At 41.6% G+C, this 18627-nt stretch overlaps 1 protein-coding gene across 2 annotated transcripts; it reads right to left on the bottom strand.

The window, feature by feature from the left end:
- Positions 1 to 146: 146 nt before the first annotated feature.
- LOC101479917 (dihydropyridine-sensitive L-type skeletal muscle calcium channel subunit alpha-1) lies at positions 147 to 18039 on the bottom strand. 2 transcript variants are annotated; one of them, XM_004558744.5, is made up of 45 exons: positions 17592 to 18038; positions 16155 to 16260; positions 14111 to 14250; positions 13852 to 13985; positions 13531 to 13683; positions 13248 to 13453; positions 13057 to 13160; positions 12826 to 12971; positions 12659 to 12740; positions 12424 to 12584; positions 12105 to 12330; positions 11803 to 12010; positions 11312 to 11432; positions 11083 to 11197; positions 10909 to 10996; positions 10713 to 10782; positions 10280 to 10412; positions 10045 to 10174; positions 9898 to 9957; positions 9586 to 9692; positions 9373 to 9460; positions 8457 to 8564; positions 8293 to 8345; positions 8067 to 8213; positions 7687 to 7888; positions 7409 to 7567; positions 6297 to 6407; positions 6127 to 6210; positions 5506 to 5550; positions 4988 to 5014; positions 4769 to 4894; positions 4602 to 4667; positions 4406 to 4497; positions 4166 to 4325; positions 3944 to 4071; positions 3748 to 3844; positions 3564 to 3666; positions 3366 to 3467; positions 3137 to 3270; positions 2875 to 3000; positions 2417 to 2628; positions 2273 to 2337; positions 2006 to 2052; positions 1853 to 1927; positions 147 to 1630 (listed from the first exon to the last, which is right to left on the bottom strand). In XM_004558744.5, exons 1-45 carry the CDS (start codon positions 17774 to 17776, stop codon positions 1319 to 1321), a joined length of 5544 nt encoding a protein of 1847 aa, XP_004558801.1. In that variant the 5' UTR covers positions 17777 to 18038; the 3' UTR covers positions 147 to 1318. The 2 variants fall into 2 exon arrangements, with proteins under 2 accessions (XP_004558801.1, XP_004558800.1); XM_004558743.6 differs by having other exon boundaries at positions 3366 to 3666; positions 17592 to 18039.
- Between the last annotated feature and the right edge of the window lie 588 nt (positions 18040 to 18627).

Here is an 18627-nt window from a genome sequence, read left to right as displayed (position 1 = left end):
CACCAATGAAAGCGTTCACTTTGCTTCTCAATAAAGCCTGTGTCTGCATTAACTCGTTGCACAAGTATATTTCTCTCATTAGTTTTGATTATTTGAACACTTATCATTTCGTTGTCAGACATCAGTCATTAAATAAAACCTCAAAGTACATTTTTTGGATGATTTATTTTTTTTGCCAATGGTGAACATACCAAAGTAAAACCAACCCTTAGTGGGACAGATTTAGAACTTTAGAATTATGATGGGAGGATAACTCAAACTACTAGTATCTCCATAATTTTAAACAATAAGTATGCATGACAGCAGGTCAGAGGATAATGTATGAAACAAAACAGTCCTGTCGATACCTGATGTTAAGCACAAACATGAAACAATGCAACAATCCTATCCACACAGTTATGAATAAAACGACAAGTTTCAGTGACATATCAAGCTAAATCAACCATACCCCAGGTATGCTGATAAATCTTTACTAAATTTCTCCCAACACTTATTCATCACAAATTTATGTGTGAAGCGTTAGAGTGACGTAAAAACTGCAGGCACCGCTCAACTGCTTCAGTTTGTGTTTGAAATTCATAAAATACTTATTATAGCTTGATCAGTAGTTAATAATTCCATTAGATTGACCTCAGTTTCCTTTCATGGTTCATATAACAACATTTGTGAGCAAAAGAAATCTCGTTCGAGACTAACAGATTACAACACAGTGAAATCCTAATAGATCAGAGGACACTGCTTCACAACCTTCATCTTGCACTGTTAGCACCAGAGCCCCTTTAAGATGCTTCAATATTTTGGGGCCTGAATGCAAAGAAACCACTGGCTCCCCCTAGTGGAGTCCTGTGCCATTGTCTTGTTTGAACTGCATCACAGTAAAGATGCAGTAAAGTTACCTTCTGTATGAATTCACTGAGTGACATTTTCACCACAGGTCACTTTCCGACTTTCCTCATTCCTCATTAGTAAGACACGCGGCTCACTGACGTGGCTGTCCCAAAGGCTATGGAATGGATAACCTCAACAAACACTACAAAGAAAGAAGTGCATCAATCCATTTACTCTGAGACAAGTACAGTGTTTTTATTAATTCGTCAAATCTGAAGTATTAGATGTTTCATTAGTAGATATATTGTTACTTCTCAGTTAATGTTTCAACCAAAACATGAAACCTTCCAACTGTCTGCAGGCATTGAGCCATCCTGACTGTTACAGATTTTCAAAGAAGTAACAAGCTTGGTAAAGTGATGTGAGTTGGAGTCACACACTAAAAATACAAAACTGTCATGATAACCATGTAAAATCCAGGTGACAGTCCCTACACTCCGGAGTCGGTTTCAGACGGTCCCTGTGCGGAGGGAACCGTGGGAATCGGACGTTTCTTTCTCCTCACAGCTGGATCTGGCCGGCCTGTTACCACTGTTGCCGCCGCTGGGGCAGGAGAAGGGACAGGGATGGGACGCCTCTTTTTAACGGGGGTCATGCTGCTGGAGCGTTCTTTGAGGATGCCCTGAGCCACACCCTCCATGTCAGATACTGAGATGTGCATGGCTTCAGCCATCTCTTTCTTTGTTAATGAGACGAAGCCCGGGTCCCTGGCCAGGGAGACCAGTCCACTCTTCTCTAGAGCCTAAAGAAACAACAACATTCAGGTTTGTGCTCGCGTACAGTATTATTTTTAGTGTATTAATAACCATTGTGTTATGTTAAATCCTTTCAGTTATTGTACAGGTTAATTCAGTCCAGAACTAGCTTTAACGTAACCCATCTCTGACAAACCTGACAGCAGATGTTAGACGTGGCATTTAATTAGAGTAGAAAAGAAGACCTGATCAGCCACTTTGACACCTACCTCTTGGACGAGGTGGTCGGCTGCAGTGTGTGAACTCTGACTCTGACTGTCACCATAGTTAGGGTCATAAGGGAACTGCATAGAGAAGGTAAGTATTCATATATCGCCTGCATAATCTGTTGTTGGATGAGTCAACCTTCAATAAAATATTACCTGTGTTCTCCCTGTTCTCACTGTGAAGTTCCAGGCATGTCTGCTGGCTGAAAGAGGTAAAATAATTACATTAATGAATATATAAATAAGCAATTACGAAGCATTCCTATGGCTCATGTCTCAGTTTATTAATTTGGAGTTATTATCCGTCCAGAATTTTCCATGGCCACATTAAAAAGTCTTATCAAAGACCTTCATCTTTGATTGGACTTCTTCTGTGGTTTCGATTTAACATATGCAGCATATCATCTCTTGCTTGTGCCATACCTGCCTCCTCATCCTCACAAGGATTGTAAAACTCATCCGGAGTCCTTTCTCTTTCAAATGAAAATCTGAGAGGGAACAAAAATGATCACTCATAACGGCACTGGTACGCCATCATACTGATCAGGAGAGCACTTTGGTACTCACTCTGCAAAGGCGTTGTTGTTAGTGTTGCTCTTTGGTGGAGCTGTGGGGAAAAATTCTGTACCAGACACCAAGGCTGAGGCTGAGCTTGGTGGGGACTCGGGCTGGCTTTCAGAGAAACTGAGTGGCCGCATGTTGGTCACCTGTTGGGACTGAGTGTTAGCCGGCTCAGTGGAGAACGACTCTACCTGGTTACCAAACAGGTGGTGTGAACGCTGCAAATACAAAGCAAGATACATATTAATAATGAAATAGTATGCAACAACGTAAAGGCAGGTTTAACGAAATGTTGATGTCATCTGACTGCTTTTCAGAAAGGTTTCTAATGGATGAAAAGCCAAAAAAAAGTCTCCATCCACTAAAGATTTTTTTATTAATAAAACAAATAAAGGAGGCCATAACAAAGGTGCTGCAGAATGGGAATACGAATGCACCGTATCGTTGCCGACGTTGTTTTGCACCTGATAAATGGCCTCTTCTCCTGCCTCCTCCATGGCTCTTTCCATCTCTTCTTCATTCTGCAGGTCTCCTGAAATGGCTCTGTGCATTTCTGGAGCTGCTTCTTCCTCTATACTCCTCAACCCCGCCTAGAAAAACATGGAGAATGTGGATAAATGAAGGACAGAGGAACATATCACCGAGAGATAAAGCTGAGTACTGCTGATTTACAGTATAGAGTACATTTACTTGCACTGTAAGCGGAAAAGGAAAACCCCAGCTCACCTGGATCTCTGGACCTGAGGCACTCTTCTTAGTTGGACGGTAGCCGTAATACTCCTCTTGACGCTTGATGAACTTGCGCAAATGGTCTTGCAAAAGGAAGGTCGCGTAGAATTTCCCCACAGTCACCTCATCATCTATAACCAGACATAACATAATCACAGTGCGCTGTGTGTTCAGAGACGCTGGATTATTTTGTAAATGTGAAACATGACATATACTACTGCCTCACCTCCAATAGGAGGAATGACCTGGTCTAACAGTTTCATGCTGGTGCGCTTCCAGATCTGCTTTATAATGGCTCTCAGCTCCTCATTGGCCTGCTCAAAGTTACCTGTTAGGAACGATTCAAGATAATGGAGCGTTGTTACAGTAGTAGCAGATGAGGCTGAAGGAAACATGTATGTTGCATAAAACATGTATACCGTACCTTCTGTTTTAATTTTGAGTGCAGTCCTGACCAGAGCGAAAAGCGTGGCATTAAAGGTGACCGTGCCATCACTGTTGAGAGGCATGTTCATACCGACCAAGCGCTACAAAAAGCAGGAAAACTTTAATATGGGCTCCTGCATACTTGCAAGCCCCACACAGTGCTACTTTAGGCCTTTCTGTACCTTGCATGCAGCCCGGTGAGGACAGAATTTGCCAAAGCCCAGAGGAGGCTGAATACTTCGCAGCAGCGTCACCACATCCAGATGTTTGATTCTCCCCCTGTTAGATCAGAGGAACATCGCGAGTAATACCCAATTAAACAGCATCCCAAGGCTTATTTGAAAAGAAATGAGTTAAGAAATGAGATTTCACACTCACGTAGCTTCGGGATCATATTCAGCCCAGATCTTCTTAAACTCATCCAGATGGTGTGGACCAAGCAGAGACCAATCACGGGTCAGATAGTCAAAATTGTCCATAATTACAGCTACGAACAAGTTGAGGATCTAGAATAGGCAATAAATAAATATTGTTTGTTTCATATATCATCCCTATAATATGAATATATATAATAGATAAAGAAAAATGTTGAATTCTCACCAAGAAGGCACAGAGACAGTAGAAGCTGAGGAAGTAAAAGACAGCAAAATTGGACCCACAGGTGTACTCTTCTCCTGGCAGGAAGTCAGACTTGGGGTCACACTTTTTTCCATACATTGACGCCATCATGACCTCTTGCCAACCCTCTCCAGTAGCACATCTGGATATGTAAACATAAACCAAACAATGAAATGATGTTTTGTGTTCAAAACACAATTGAAGTCCAGAACCTGGTCTCACCGGAATAACATCAGAACAGCCTGAGGGAATGTCTGGAAGTTGTTGTTGCGGTTGACTTGAGTACCATCCACTAATGCTATCTTTCCAAAGATCTAAAGGTTGAAACAATGCCATTTAAAATTCAGCGTCAATCATCAATAACAAAAAATAGCAAAGTGTAACCAGTGACATTTTTTTTGCAGTTTGAATTCTGTACCTGCATCCCAACGACAGAGTAGATAAAGAAGAGCATCACGATGAGCAGAGCTACATGAGGCAGAGCCTGTAGGCAGAAAACAATGACATTATTAAAAAGTCATCACTGGGAAGCGCAATGGAAATTTGAAATAAAAAAGTCACGACGACAACGATTTCAATGATGACCTGGAAAGATTTGATGAAGGTCCACAGCAGGTTACGGATGCCCTCCGAACGGTTCAGCAGTTTGACCAGACGCATAACACGGAAGAGTCGGAAGAAAGTGATGGAAACAGAAGCATTTTCAGAGGCCTTTGGACACAAAGAAGGAATTTCATGAAATGAAACCTCAAGTAAAAAACAAAAACATGACTGGTTTTAAATGTCTGAAGAGTTCAGGCTTACCGCAATTACTTGCATTGGATTCGTCTCCTGAACAAAGCAGAGGAAGAAGTGAGAGGTTGCAGCGGTATGTGTTGCATTTAATATAATGTTAAATATTATTCAAATATGACTTCAAAATAGGGTTAATATTAGAGTCATTTTCCACTTTTGATGAGTTACAAATCTTTCAGATCAAAGCCGCTTGTAACTCATGCAAAATAGACAAGCTACACACGCTTTATTTTGGACATATTAACTTTGTTTTTGCAGTCAAGCAGTGATTAATACTTCCTACCAATATAGTACATAGTCTTGAGACATAGCCGTGTTTATAAAAAACAGTACGAGCCATACTGCAACATAATATTGCCACGCCCTTGAGATTTGTTTTATATTCGCTATGTAAGATGATGCAGACAGTGTAAACAGAAAGGTTTAACCAGAAGGTTAAGCAACACACGGTCTGTTACATTAGTGCGATACTTTAGTGGCGTGCTCACACAGCAGAGCACATGCAGCAGTGGAGATCAGATATTTACACAGCCATGGAGACAGTACAGTCCTCCACTATCGGCCAGGGCACTCTGTAGAGGATAGACAGATGAGTAGTGAGGTGCATGGGTGGCAGAGGGATTGATGGGCTTTGATTCAACAAAAGTGAAACTGCTGCAAGCTTGTGCTCGTGGATGGAAAAAGTCTGGCATTGCAGTGCAACCATGACTGAAAAATAAAAACTGTGATCACCAAGAGGAAACACTAAGCAGCACGAGTAGCATTACCACCTAAAATAAAACTGAATTCTTATTTGATATTGTGCTCTTTTTAAGTGCTCGCACAAGATGTCACATGGTGGTTTTTGTGATGGAAATGCATCCCAGGCTGCACAAGGCACCGAGGACGGGGAGATGGATGGGATAAGGTGGGAAAGGACGACAACAGTACTGACCATGTCCTGTGAACTAGTTCTCCTGGTGCCAATCAGCTGTTGGGCCACAATTATATGCTTCTGGGTAAGATTACTAAATAAATACATGTGGTCATTCTAAATCATATCGCACTAAAAATGTCTTAATATAGCAAACAAAGCAGTTTCACTTCATAATGGTGTTCTTTAATAATGATATAAAATATGCATGTACGTAAATCTTATATGTACTCACATCAACTTCACTCAGGATGACGTCAACAACGCTACCAATAACAATAATGAAGTCAAACACATTCCACGGGTCTCCAAAGTAACCCTGCACAGACAGGTGAAGCATACTGACACATTAGGCAGTGGGAGTGGGTGGATAAGAATCCAGACAATAATCGTTAGAGCGTTTACCCGTGCTTTGAAAGCCATGAGCTTAAGAATCATCTCCACAGTGAAGAGCACCGTGAAGATTAAGTTGAGAATGTCTGACAGCTTTGTGACGTGGTCCGACTGATTACAGTGCTGTTTTAAAGAGGGAACAAAACAAATATATTTAAATATTTTAGCACTAACCAAATACAAATCCACATTCATCAGTCCGATTACTAAACAGTCAACTATTTAGTAATAGGACTGATGCTTAAACTACTCAAATAAGATTACATTTACAACACATAAATCAGGCCCACACTGACATTTTTATAATTAGGTCTGCTACACATCCCATTCTCTGCTGCTTTACAAACCTTTTTAAAAAAAATATATATATTAACAAGCACCTCACATGCACATCATGGTGGGATGAATTGTCAAAGAATTATAGGGAATGCTCACGTAAACAACCCTCATGGTTTGGGAAGAGTACACAAAATACTGTTACTTGGTCACCAGACAAACTATTAAAAATAGTCTGGAACCTCTCAGTTCATATTGAATTTCCGAGGGCCGTAATTAACAACAGACTCCATCATAAATAATGGACACAGCCACTGACGAGCTCCTGTGTTTGCCAGGGGAAAATAATTTTTTCTCTAATGCACGCTATCAAAGTAACTATGTTTAACCTAAAAGGAAACTGAGGTGGGTATCCTGCAGAGGTGTCTGTGCACAAGCTGTGCACTGCAGTGTACATGTTGTTGGTGCAATTATCTATGAATAATCAGTAAAGATTCATGCATGATGACCTCAATGTTAATTTTATGTTTGGGACTTTTAGCTTATTCAGAGTCTGTGGGTATCATTAGGTGCAGAAGCCTCTTTGTTAGGCCTATAGTTATTTAGAGCATAAAACATGTGACATAATGAAGGGTGACAGAAGCACAAACAGCCCCCCCCCTACATCTGCTCAGAAAAATGTCTGTCAGTGTCATCAGCTCCTGCAAGGAGCCAGAGATGTTCTGCTAAAGCATATAAATCAGGATCTCTCAGATTGATCTCGGTCCCAGACTGAAGATACTCAGTAATGACATTTAGTATTTTCTATGAGGACCATTAATATATATTAGGCAACAAAATGTACATACCTGCATCCCAAGACACAAAGTGTTCAGCATAATCAGAAAGAACATGAGGTACTCAAAGTAGCAGGAGGTGACAATGTACCAGACCCTGTACTGGTACGGGTTTTTGGGTATGTAGCACTTCAGAGGACGAGCCTTCAGAGCGTACTGCACGCACTGGCGCTGAAGAGACAACGAACAGACAACAGACACATTAAAGGAAAAAAAAAGAGTTGCAACATGTTTTTATTTTGAATAATTAGACTACCAGTAGTACTGTCCTTGGCCTCATCTCAGTGTACCTGGTTCTTGTCCAGCTCACAGTTCTTATACTCCTGCTCACCCTGCTGCTGGAAGGTGACTATGACAAAGCCCACAAAGATGTTCATCATGAAGAAGGCTATGATGATGATGTAGATAATGAAGAAGATGGACACGTCGACACGGTTGTTGAAGACTGGACCCATGTCTTCTTCAGCTGAATCTATGGCTTTGTATAAGAGTCTGCAAACAAATGCAGATGAAAAATGAATAAATCAGTGAACTGAGATATGGTCAAATCAATGACTTACAGTATTTCCAGTCAATGGAAATACTCGTTTGTCACTTTCCACCTAACTCCTCACTCAGTCAAGCTTATCACAAATGCAGCTGATCAAACCAGAACAGATTGTGTGCTTACTTTGGCCAGCCCTCGAATGTGGAAACGGTGAACAGAGCCAGAATTCCATTGAGCACGTTGTCAAAGTTAAAGTCATTGTTAAGCCATTCTCTCTTAGCCACTACTGTGTCTTGCAGGGAATTCTCCATATGCTTCAAGTAGAAACCTCTGAGAGCAGACACAAGGAACATTAGTTCAAATAGATGATGGTGGAATGAAATCTGCGACAAGATGTTAGTTTCCTTACTGGCATTCCTCCTCAGTCACTTTGGACACATCTGTGCAGCTATAGAATTTACCCTGAAAGGAAGTGACACAATTCAGCAGTTATATTTACCAAAGAGCAGTTTTGACTTATCACCTCTATGGTATCTTAGGCCACCCAGCTTTAGTTCAGAATTTAAAAATTACCTTAAAGAGTTGGACTCCTATGCAGGCAAACATGAAATTCAGCAGCAGGGTGACCAGGACGATGTTACCAATTGTTTTGATGGCCACAAATACACACTGGACCACGTGCTGTCATATAAGACAAACAAAATCCAATAAACACTGAGGAGAACTCTAGACATACAAGTGAAAGACATGATGTTAATTGATCACTTAAAATCCATATCTATCTGAAAATATCCGGTCATTTTCTCTTACTTTACCCTTATATTCTCTTACATTTATTGATTCCCTTTGGAGAAAATTACTAGTTACTTTGCAGGTGAAGGTTGGACCACTAGACGAAACTACCTAACTCACACCTGGGGAAAATATGACCCCAAAGCCAGCAAACTGTCTTAATATGACCTACAAAGAAAAGGAAAATTATCTCCCCAAACCCAATGGGAGGTGGCCTTATACAATGAAATGAAGGGGACTGAATGGAGTGGGTCTTAACTCAATTTCAATGCACTCAATTTTGCACTGTTTTTTCAGATACCAATGCAGCGTTGCATTTAAACCATTGGTGAGGTGAATTTAGTTGGAAAGGTATAGCATTTGGGTGGATTTGGGTGTTCTGCTTAACTTATCTAGCTCTTGTTTGGGATGCATTTTTATTTTCCCCTGCTACTTATGATTAGTTAATGAAGTATGAAAAATCTAAATGTATTGTCCCCATTTGAGTACTGAGAGTCTCAGAAGGATAAGTCAATGTGGCTCACTTAAAAAAATGCTGCCAACCCCTGACCTTTTTACAATTGTAGTTGCTAAACTTAATACGGCAGTTTTTATGGGTATCAGGCAACTTTCCACTTATTTGACTTTTCCTTAAGAGTCTCTCTGAGGACTCTCACTCAGGCTCACAGCTCTCAAGCAAACTGTGCGTGTGTTTTACCTTTAATCCTTTGGCTCTGTTGATAGCTCTGAGAGGCCTCAGCACCCTCAACACCCTGAGAATCTTCACGACGGAGATGGCACTGGATCTGCGCACAACAAGAACACATGGCAGAAAGCAGCCTTTAAATTCATATCTAAGAAACTAGTATGATTTAAGCATAAAATAACAATGGTGATCTTTTCATTTAACTTGAGCATCATGAAAACTCACTCCATTCCCATAGACAGAAGAGACACTCCGACCACAATCAGATCCAGAATATTGAAAGAGTTACGACAGAACGAGCCTTTGTGCATGAACGCTCCATACACCGTCATCTGTCAGTGAAATAAACAGAGAACAGTTGAATAGAGACTCTTTTTTTAAGTGGTTGACCTTCAGTACAACAAGAAAACTCCTCTAAACTTCAGTCTCAGACAAATTATAACAAACTAGCTGGTTAATCAATAATGTAATATAGCATGACATTAGAGCTGGATCCATCAGTAATGCTCTTTACTACTGTTACACTGTTAAATCTACCTTCAGTACAATCTCAATGGTGAACACAGATGTGAAGACAATATCAGCATAGGCCAAGATCTGAAAGAAGCACACAGAAAAAACAGTCACATTTTGCCTTCATCCAACAGAAATTGTTCAGTTGGATCACCTACACCTGGCTTTTACCTGGTTTCTGGGGGACTTGGGATCAATGGGGTCCTCAGCTGCTAATGAGATGGAGGAGAGCAGGATGAAGAGGAGGATTAAGTTGGTGAAGGACGAAGCATTGATGATCTTGTAGCATAATTTACGGAACCTAGATTGTAAAAACACACAGGCACAGGTAAATGTTTGCAGCATTTATTATGATATGATATCGTTTTCAGGTTGGTGTTGAGCTGGATGATGGTCTGTTTCCTACTTGTTCTGAGGGCCAAAAATGAAAAAGGAGCTAGCTTCAGGTAACGGAACTGCTTCTTCCTTCAGCTGCAGATCCGCCATTGGTCGGGGCCGGGGGCTGATAGGGATTTCAGGCTCTTCCTCCTCATCATCACCTACAATAGATAGAAAAGGCTCAGATTACTGGAGGTATTCAAATGAAAGCCTGAAGCAAAGACCCGTAATGATGCTGTAGGCTTCATATGGTAGTCACCAGGGGAGTGTGCTATAAACACAACACGGGGAATTAGCTGAGTCTAACTGTGATGACAGGTTACTATACTTATACTGTAACACAGCCAAGACAGCAGCCTTGATAAACAGCTGGTGCAAGGATTACAAATTCTTGCAGTTAGTGACCTCCTTCTGCTACAATTACACCGCTGAGAAAGGTTCAAATTATTTTCTTGTATTACCTGGGAAATCAGCAGGTGGAAATGGATCTTTCACTTCATTGACATTAGACTCAAATTCATCAATTTTGAGCTAAAAAAAAAAAAAGAAAGAAAGAAAAGAAAAACAAGGATGTTAATTTCTTCTAGATACTCATGCTGCCAAATTACATACATTTCAAGAGTAACGAAGTGACATGAAGCCAGAAACAACAGTAACCTTGGCTGTGGTGGGCATGCCTTCTATCTTGGCCCTCTGCTTAGTTATCTTCTCTCTCTCCTCATCAGTCTTCTCAGGCATTTTCGCCCTGTACGGCAAGAAGGAAAATAATTAGATCGAGCAGATTATCTCAGCTGGCTTAAACCTTTGGTTTTGCTTTTTTTCCCCTTTCACCTTAGTAGCTTCTTCCTCAACTTCTCCTCTGCCTTTTCTTTCTGAGCTGAAGTCAAACTCTCAGCCTCTGCGAGGTTGTCGACGGCGATAGCGAGGAAGACGTTGAGGAGGATATCTGTTTGCAAAGAGCTCAGGAAAAGAAATGAACCATGAATGTTAACATTATCTCCATGCATAGTTTAAAAAAAGCAAAAAACAAAATAATAGTGTGAGCGTATGAGAAGGATACAGTTTCCACAGACAAAGAGAACAATGAAGTAGATGGAGACCAGGATGCCAGGAATGACAGGCCCTCCATAGGCCATGATTCCATTGTACATGATGGATGTCCAGTCCTCTCCTGTGAGGATCTGAGAAACGGTTAAGAGTTTAAAAAGCAGAAAAATGATGACTTATTGTTATGCATGAATGGATAGGACTGGAAATCAAATGTGAAATGAGCTTCATTTAAACTACTGAATGCAAAAATCTGTTTTAACAACTCAAATCAGTCATTACATCCGAGGCATATAGGGAATGATATGTGGTGATTCCAAATATCACATTACTTTGGATCTTTGACCTCTTCTTCAATGTCAGATAAAGTCAAACTATCATAAAATGCCTTTGATCTTTAAAATTATCCTTGAAATTGTACTGCCTCTGAGGTTTGAGCTTTCTGAGTGCTTCTTGTATTTAAAAGTTTAAAGAAGAGCCTACGAAACGAGTGCCTGGTCTCACCTGAAACACACTGATCAAGGCCTGAGGGAAGTTGTCAAAGTTGCTGCGCCTGGCTCTGTGGTCAGAGAAGTTAAACTTCCCTCCAAAAACCTGCATGCCCAGGAGTGAGAAAATGACAATGAAGAGGAAAAGAAGAAGAAGGAGCGAGGCAATGGAGCGAATGGAGTTAAGGAGAGAGGCCACAAGATTACTGAGTGACTTCCAGTACCTGAAACACAAACGAGAGGTGGTAAATGGCAACGGGTTACGCTATAATAGCTTATACTGATACTACGGGGATATTTTACGCGATCTCGGCTTACTTTGTGACTTTGAGGATCCTCAGCAGGCGGATACACCTGAGTACAGAGAAACCCAGGGGAGCCACAGCACCTGCAGACAGCATGATCATCTCCAGGATACCACATAGTACCACAAAGAAGTCAAAACGGTTAAATAGAGACATGAAATATGCCCTGGGTCCCAGAGCATACATCTTCACAAACATCTCAATGACAAACAGCACCAGCAGCACCCGGCTAGCCACATCTGTTGAGATGATGGAAGAGATGGACAAATGAATAAGTAACTGGAATATACGCAAAACTATTGTTTATTAAAATATATATGTAAATGATCAACCTTGAAAGGAAGTCAGGCTTTCAGGCTGGTGGTGGTACTCTGTGGCTATGGTCAGAGTGTTGAGGAAGACCAGGAACATCACCACCCAATAAAACGCCCTGGTTTTCACGTACACCAGGCACTTCATCCTGAAGAAACGGTTCCAACGCCGAGCCAGGCGGCTAAGCACAAAAACAACTCTAACTTACTGTTTCATATTGAATGCCAGCAGAAATTTTCACAGTGGGAAACTCACTAGTAATAGATTATTCGACTCTTGCCCTCCAGGTCATACAGACTGTCTGTGTCTGAATCTCCACTGGTCAAAGGCAGGAGTCCTGATAAGAAAAAAGCAGCTATAATCCGAGATTTTCTTTGTTGACAAATGTTCAGAGGTTTTTTTTTTTCTTTTCTAGAGCGCACCTTTTCCTTCTCTATCAGCATCCAGGACTTCAGCGTGAGTGATCCACTCCATGTAGCCGTGGAGGTCTTCATCCAGTTGCTGACGCTCTCGTAACTTCTGGAACTCTCCACGTGACCTGGCCTTTTCTCGCTCTTTGGTAAACTCTCTGTGTGGAACAGCAAACACACGTTATTCTATTATTTCTCTGTTTACGTGAAAATGTTAGATTTATGGAAGGAGGGTAATCTTACCCACTGAGCACACCCAGAACCAGATTGAGCACGAAAAATGAGCCCAGCAGAATTAGAGGAACAAAATAGAGCCAGGGCCATTCATTCCCTATGGCATCATTCACCTAAAACCCAGGGTGTCAGTCAAAATCAGTTAATTTTATTTGGCTGCAAACTGCACACTGAATTTGAGACAATATTCAGCCACTGACCCAGTAGAGCACTTTGGTCCAGCTTTCCATGGTGATACACTGGTATACTGTCAGCATGGCAAAGCCAATGTTATCAAAGTGGGTGATCCCGTTGTTGGGACCTTCCCAGTCGGGCCGACATTCCGTGCCATTGATGATGCAGCGGCGTCCATTACCAGCCTGAGCACAGGGGGCAGGCAGTTCACCCTCTGCTGTGGCGTAGATATCTGTGGGGCAAGTTTTAACAGCTTAATGTAAAGACCCAGGTGCAAGTAAGTCTCACTCAGTGTTCTTTTAAACATACTTGTGCCTTTGTAATAGCAGGTCTTATGCATTTTGCACTTAAAGAGCTCCAGCCCCATGATGGCATAGATAGTGACCAGTAAGAAGACGAGCAGAGCAATGTGTAGAAGAGGCAGCATCGCTTTAAGGATGGAGTTCATCACCACCTGTAGGCCTGCAAGTGAACAAATAAACCCAGTTTGTTACAGAACCATAAGAACTTGGTACTGTTACAGACTCATAATACATGCCCATACACTCTAATGTTCAGTGTATCAGATGAATTTAATGTGTATAATCTAGAATCAGCATCTCTCTGTAGCAGGTGTGGATTGGTTCTTACTGGGGACTCCAGAAACGAGGCGTAGAGGCCGCAGTACTCTGAAAGCTCTCAGTGCTTTCATATCAAAGCCCCCACCCTTCTCCTTTGGCACACCTGACACCATGTTTACGGTATCCATAAATAAGGTAAAGAGACTGCAGGAAAAGATGAGACAGCCGTAAGTGCCATAGCCGGTACATTGTTTATGTATATCACATTTTAATATATATTACATTCTTAACAAATAAGCTGTCTACCTGCAGCTAAGACATCCTCTTACCCCATGAAGACGATGACAAAGTCCAATATGTTCCAGCAGTTTCGTAAATAGGCCCCTTCATGGAACACAAACCCATACGCTACTATCTTCAAGAAGCACTCCAACGTGAAGATGACCAGGAAGATATACTCCAGACTTTCCTGCAGCAACGGGAACAAAATGAGAACAAAAAAAACTTTCACTCTCACATAATATTCTCTAATAAAGCATTAAATGATTGATTAAATATTTTAAAGAGCAACATGACATGTGAAGGAAGAGCTTGGTTTTGATGCTGTCTGAGCAGCACACAAGTACAGAAAGATGAGTAAAGCCACTGGAGGTCAGCAAAGGCTTAATTCTTTCTCTTCTTGGGCAGACTTGTGAAACATATGCTAGGAAGAACAGCATAAAAAAGATCAGCAAAACTGTTGCTGGCATTGTCGCAGCTCATTATCTTTTGTTTCCAGTTTGTTCATTCTGATGCAGATTAAACATAACCTCCAGAAGGTTGAACAGAGGGACGGCTCAGTGCCCGCAGAGTGAATGATGAAACATTTTGACACCATGTAGCAAGTGAGACGAAGATGAAGCAGACTGTTTGCAGGAGACAGATAAAATGTGAGTGGCTGAATGAAAGCATCATCTGCAAATTGTCCCCATCTCTGTGCTTTTATTATCAGTGTTGACACAGGGCAGGAACACAGAACAGGGATTTTTCCTCAGACTAGACGTGGTTATATATGGATCTGAATATAAATGTTGTAGAACAAAAGGCTCTTAATATGACAGCAGTATGATAAAGTTTCAAGAATCCAGTAGGAACCCAGTCCTACTTCCAGTGCTAACAATCAGAAATAGAGAATTCATTTGAGGTATGTGCAGTTTATTTCCCTAAATCAGCTCAATAATCTCTAGCTGAACCAGCAAACACTGGTCCCCACATACCTAATCACCGACCCTGCATCCATTAACAAGTGTACACACATTTATAGACTTTTACTCAGTGTTACCCCAAGTAAAACGAATTCACCAAGGAAAGCTGCCCTGCTAGGCTACTGCGCATCAACATTACAAGCTATCATATTATTGGAATACGTGGCTGTGGTTACACGAGGCAACATTGGCGGATTCTCCTGTATCACCTGCATCAGTGGAGTGGCGGCATGTAGGCTGACCTACTTCTAACAGTAAAAGAGGGGGTTGGTCCATCTCTTCTTACATTTTCACCTCTGAGGAATGGCACCGTAAGAACTAAGGAGGATTTAGGAAGAGGGCCAATGAAGAGATCAGGTGAGATTTGGGTTCCTAATAAAAGTAAAATGGCTATAAATCACAAAGACTGACATGAACTTTAACCCAGAGATATGTGTGGAGTATTATTGACTTAATGTAGGAAAGTAACCGATGGCTAGTGATGGCTGACATTTGTGCTAAATGCCAAACCTCTAAGAAAAAGTGATCTATTTATCATAACATTGGTGTCAATAGGACACATCCAATAAGCACTGGCCACATGTATGCACGGTGCAAGATCAGATATATCTTTTGCTCACATGCGCACCTTGTTTGTCTTTGGGTTGTAAAGTCTGTGACCTGTAATACGCTACCAACAGTTTCACAGCTTTAAAACACACACCTATGAAGCTGAAAAATAATATTTTTCTGTACACACATCAGCATCGTGCCACCAGCTTTTTTACACTTCAGAACGAGACACTCGATGACTCAGATGCAGACACAGATGGCGCTCCAAATAAAGAACCGAGTTGTTTCTGGACACATTCAAATGGCGTCTGGCATCCCACAGCTTGTCACTGATTCAAAGCTGTAGTAAATTAATGTTACTACACTCACTTGCTGATCAGAGCTGCACAGTCATCTACTAGTGATGGTAAAACTGAGCCTTCATGAACCCAAAAACATGAGATTAATTTAGTGTTTCAATTCTTTTATGTATTATGAATATTCTGAAAATGAAATACCGATATAGTCATCATTCACCGCAGTGACTTCTCATACAGTCATGTGACATGCAACAAAAAAAGGCTCAATGTTTATTTACCAAATTTAAGTTGGTGTTGTTGGTGTCTTCTTCAGGCATGGGTAGGAACACAGCCAACGCGATGCAGTTTGCAAAAATGGTCAATAAGATGATGATCTCAAAGGTTCTGGAAGGGGATGCTCAGGATCATGACAACAACAAACAGCAACAAAAATCCCATTTTGCCCCCCCAAATATCCACAAAGGTCTATTGTCTTATGTTTAGTATCTTACGATGTTAGTGGGTGAGAGTGGGAGGGTGACTTAAACTTTCACAAGAATAAAAAGGTCAGTTTATTTATCTGACTAAGTTATTTTACGTTTGTGATTCAGTGTAAGGGATCCAGCTCTGCATCAGCTCTGCAGGCACTGACTAGTGCCTTTAAATGCTGCCTGAAACATCATCCCTGAAACAGCCCCCCCGGGTAGCCAGAAAAGTGTTCCACTTTAATGCAATCTTGCCTGCTGTGCTGCTTCATTCTCACCCTTAGGGGGCTCTGTGTGAGAATTCCCCTGCCAGGTCAGCACCATGTCTCAGTGTGATGCCACAGGACAGCTGCAGAGCCCAAGAATATGACCAAACCATTTGAACACAGACTGTTAACCAGGAAAGAAATAAAGAAAAAAGCGGCTCTTTAAATTTTGTGATCCATGTATGAGGACAGTTTTGTTTTTGGCCTTCAGACTTTTAGTAATTTTCCATAATTTGGCTCTGTATACAGCACCTAAGCCCTGTGTTACCAAACCACATACCAATGTGATTAAACTGTGCCGGAGGAATGACTCATGACGTGGTCCAACATACCAGAATGAAATGTCAAATAGAACAGATCTTTACACATCATCACGTTTTAAAATGAGGTCACTGTTAAACTCAAAGTCTGTGTATCTGCGTTTAAACGCTGTGAACAAGAGGTTCCTATCACTGGATTGGTATGATCAACTCATTCCAGTCTGGATCCAGGAATGGACATGAGGCTAAAAGCAGAAAATTCCCTAGAGGGGCCACATTCTATCAAAAGCCTGCTTTGTGCTCTTTCATCTTCTCCTACTTGGACGCTGAAATGACTACTTGGACATTTAAAAAAAAAGGAGCGAGTTGAATGAGACTACCTTGCTTTTGTCAGCTGATCTCAGATTAACAGCAGGTGAAACTCCACAGGCTGCAAACTTGACTTTGATACAGATCAGAAACATTACAAAAGTCTTAACACTTCAGGGATCATCTCATCACACATTTGAAAGAGACCTGGCTTGAGCATGCTGACCACAGGTGAACAAGGCTATTAATTCCCTGCCCTGCTGTCAGTATTTTTAAAACGGCGCTCCATGCTGCGCTGACTGTATTAATGTCTTGATATCCTTGAATTTCAAAGAAATATTTAAACTGAAATCTCTGCTAAAATACACACAGTTGTCTGAGGCGTGTGTGTAATGACTGAAAGATCTAAAGGATACTTCCACTCCACTATGTTGATGCAGGCCTTGCGGAAGGGATTTTTGAGGTTGAGCAAGAAGAGAGATCTCGCGGGTCGAGGGTTTCCTCCAGTGGCCTGTAGTTTCTTAAGCTTCTCCCTCTGCTTCCTCTTCAGCTCCTCTTCATTCATGATGACCGGCTTGGCCGCTTCTGTGTTGGACGCCATCTTGATGCCTTCACCTTAGACAGGCTCCAAATTCCTGTGAAAGTTAACGTTTATTGTAAAATCCCAAACTCAGGTCCAGTATGTCTCCCCTTTGTGAAAGCAGATCCTCCTCAGGCTCCCCCTGGCACCCTCTTTCTTCTCCTCCTCCTCGCTCCTTTGTCGATCTCACCCGGGCAGAGCCACAGGCCTCTCTGCCTGGCTGAGGGCCTCTGACAAAATAAGCCCACCGCGTCCAGGAAAAACAGCAGGAGCCCAGAGTGACTGGAGGAGCAGTTGGCCTTGGTATAGTTTAAATTTAGATTATGAACCACCAGCAGGCCATGCTTGGGGATGATTATAAGGGTAGAGTGAGGGGGGGGGGGGGGGGGGGGGACGACGACGACGACGACGACTGTGTGTCTTTGTGTGATTTTGTTTGTGTATGTGTATATATATGTGTGTGTGTGTGTGTGTGTGTGTGTGTGTGTGTGTGTGTGTGTGTGTGTGTGTGTGTGTGTGTGTGTGTTTTACTTTAATGTCAACCTCGTATTTAGGATTCATAAGTAGTACACAGACTTGTAGTTATTAAAAAAAAACCCCACTATAATGCAGCTTTTTGGCATTTCTAAATAATAACTGAAGGCTGGTATTTAAAGGAATAATGAACAATAGGTATCCGTTTCAAAACGTGTAATTCCCAAACCAGGACGTTTGTAGTTACACATTTCAAAACACCTTTTCAAACTGGCAAAATGTCTTAAACATGCCACAGGTGACTGTTTTCCCAGCAGCTGAAAACCACTCAACATGTGAGCAATCTTCAAGCACCACAGACCAGTGCAAGAACGCGCACTTACTGTGTACTTTGTCGC

The sequence above is a fragment of the Maylandia zebra genome, linkage group LG20 (genome assembly GCF_041146795.1).
Source record: "Maylandia zebra isolate NMK-2024a linkage group LG20, Mzebra_GT3a, whole genome shotgun sequence".
NCBI classification, from domain to species: Eukaryota; Metazoa; Chordata; class Actinopteri; order Cichliformes; family Cichlidae; genus Maylandia; species Maylandia zebra.
Note: the sequence above shows the minus strand (reverse complement) of the source record. Positions and strands in the feature narration are given on the sequence as shown.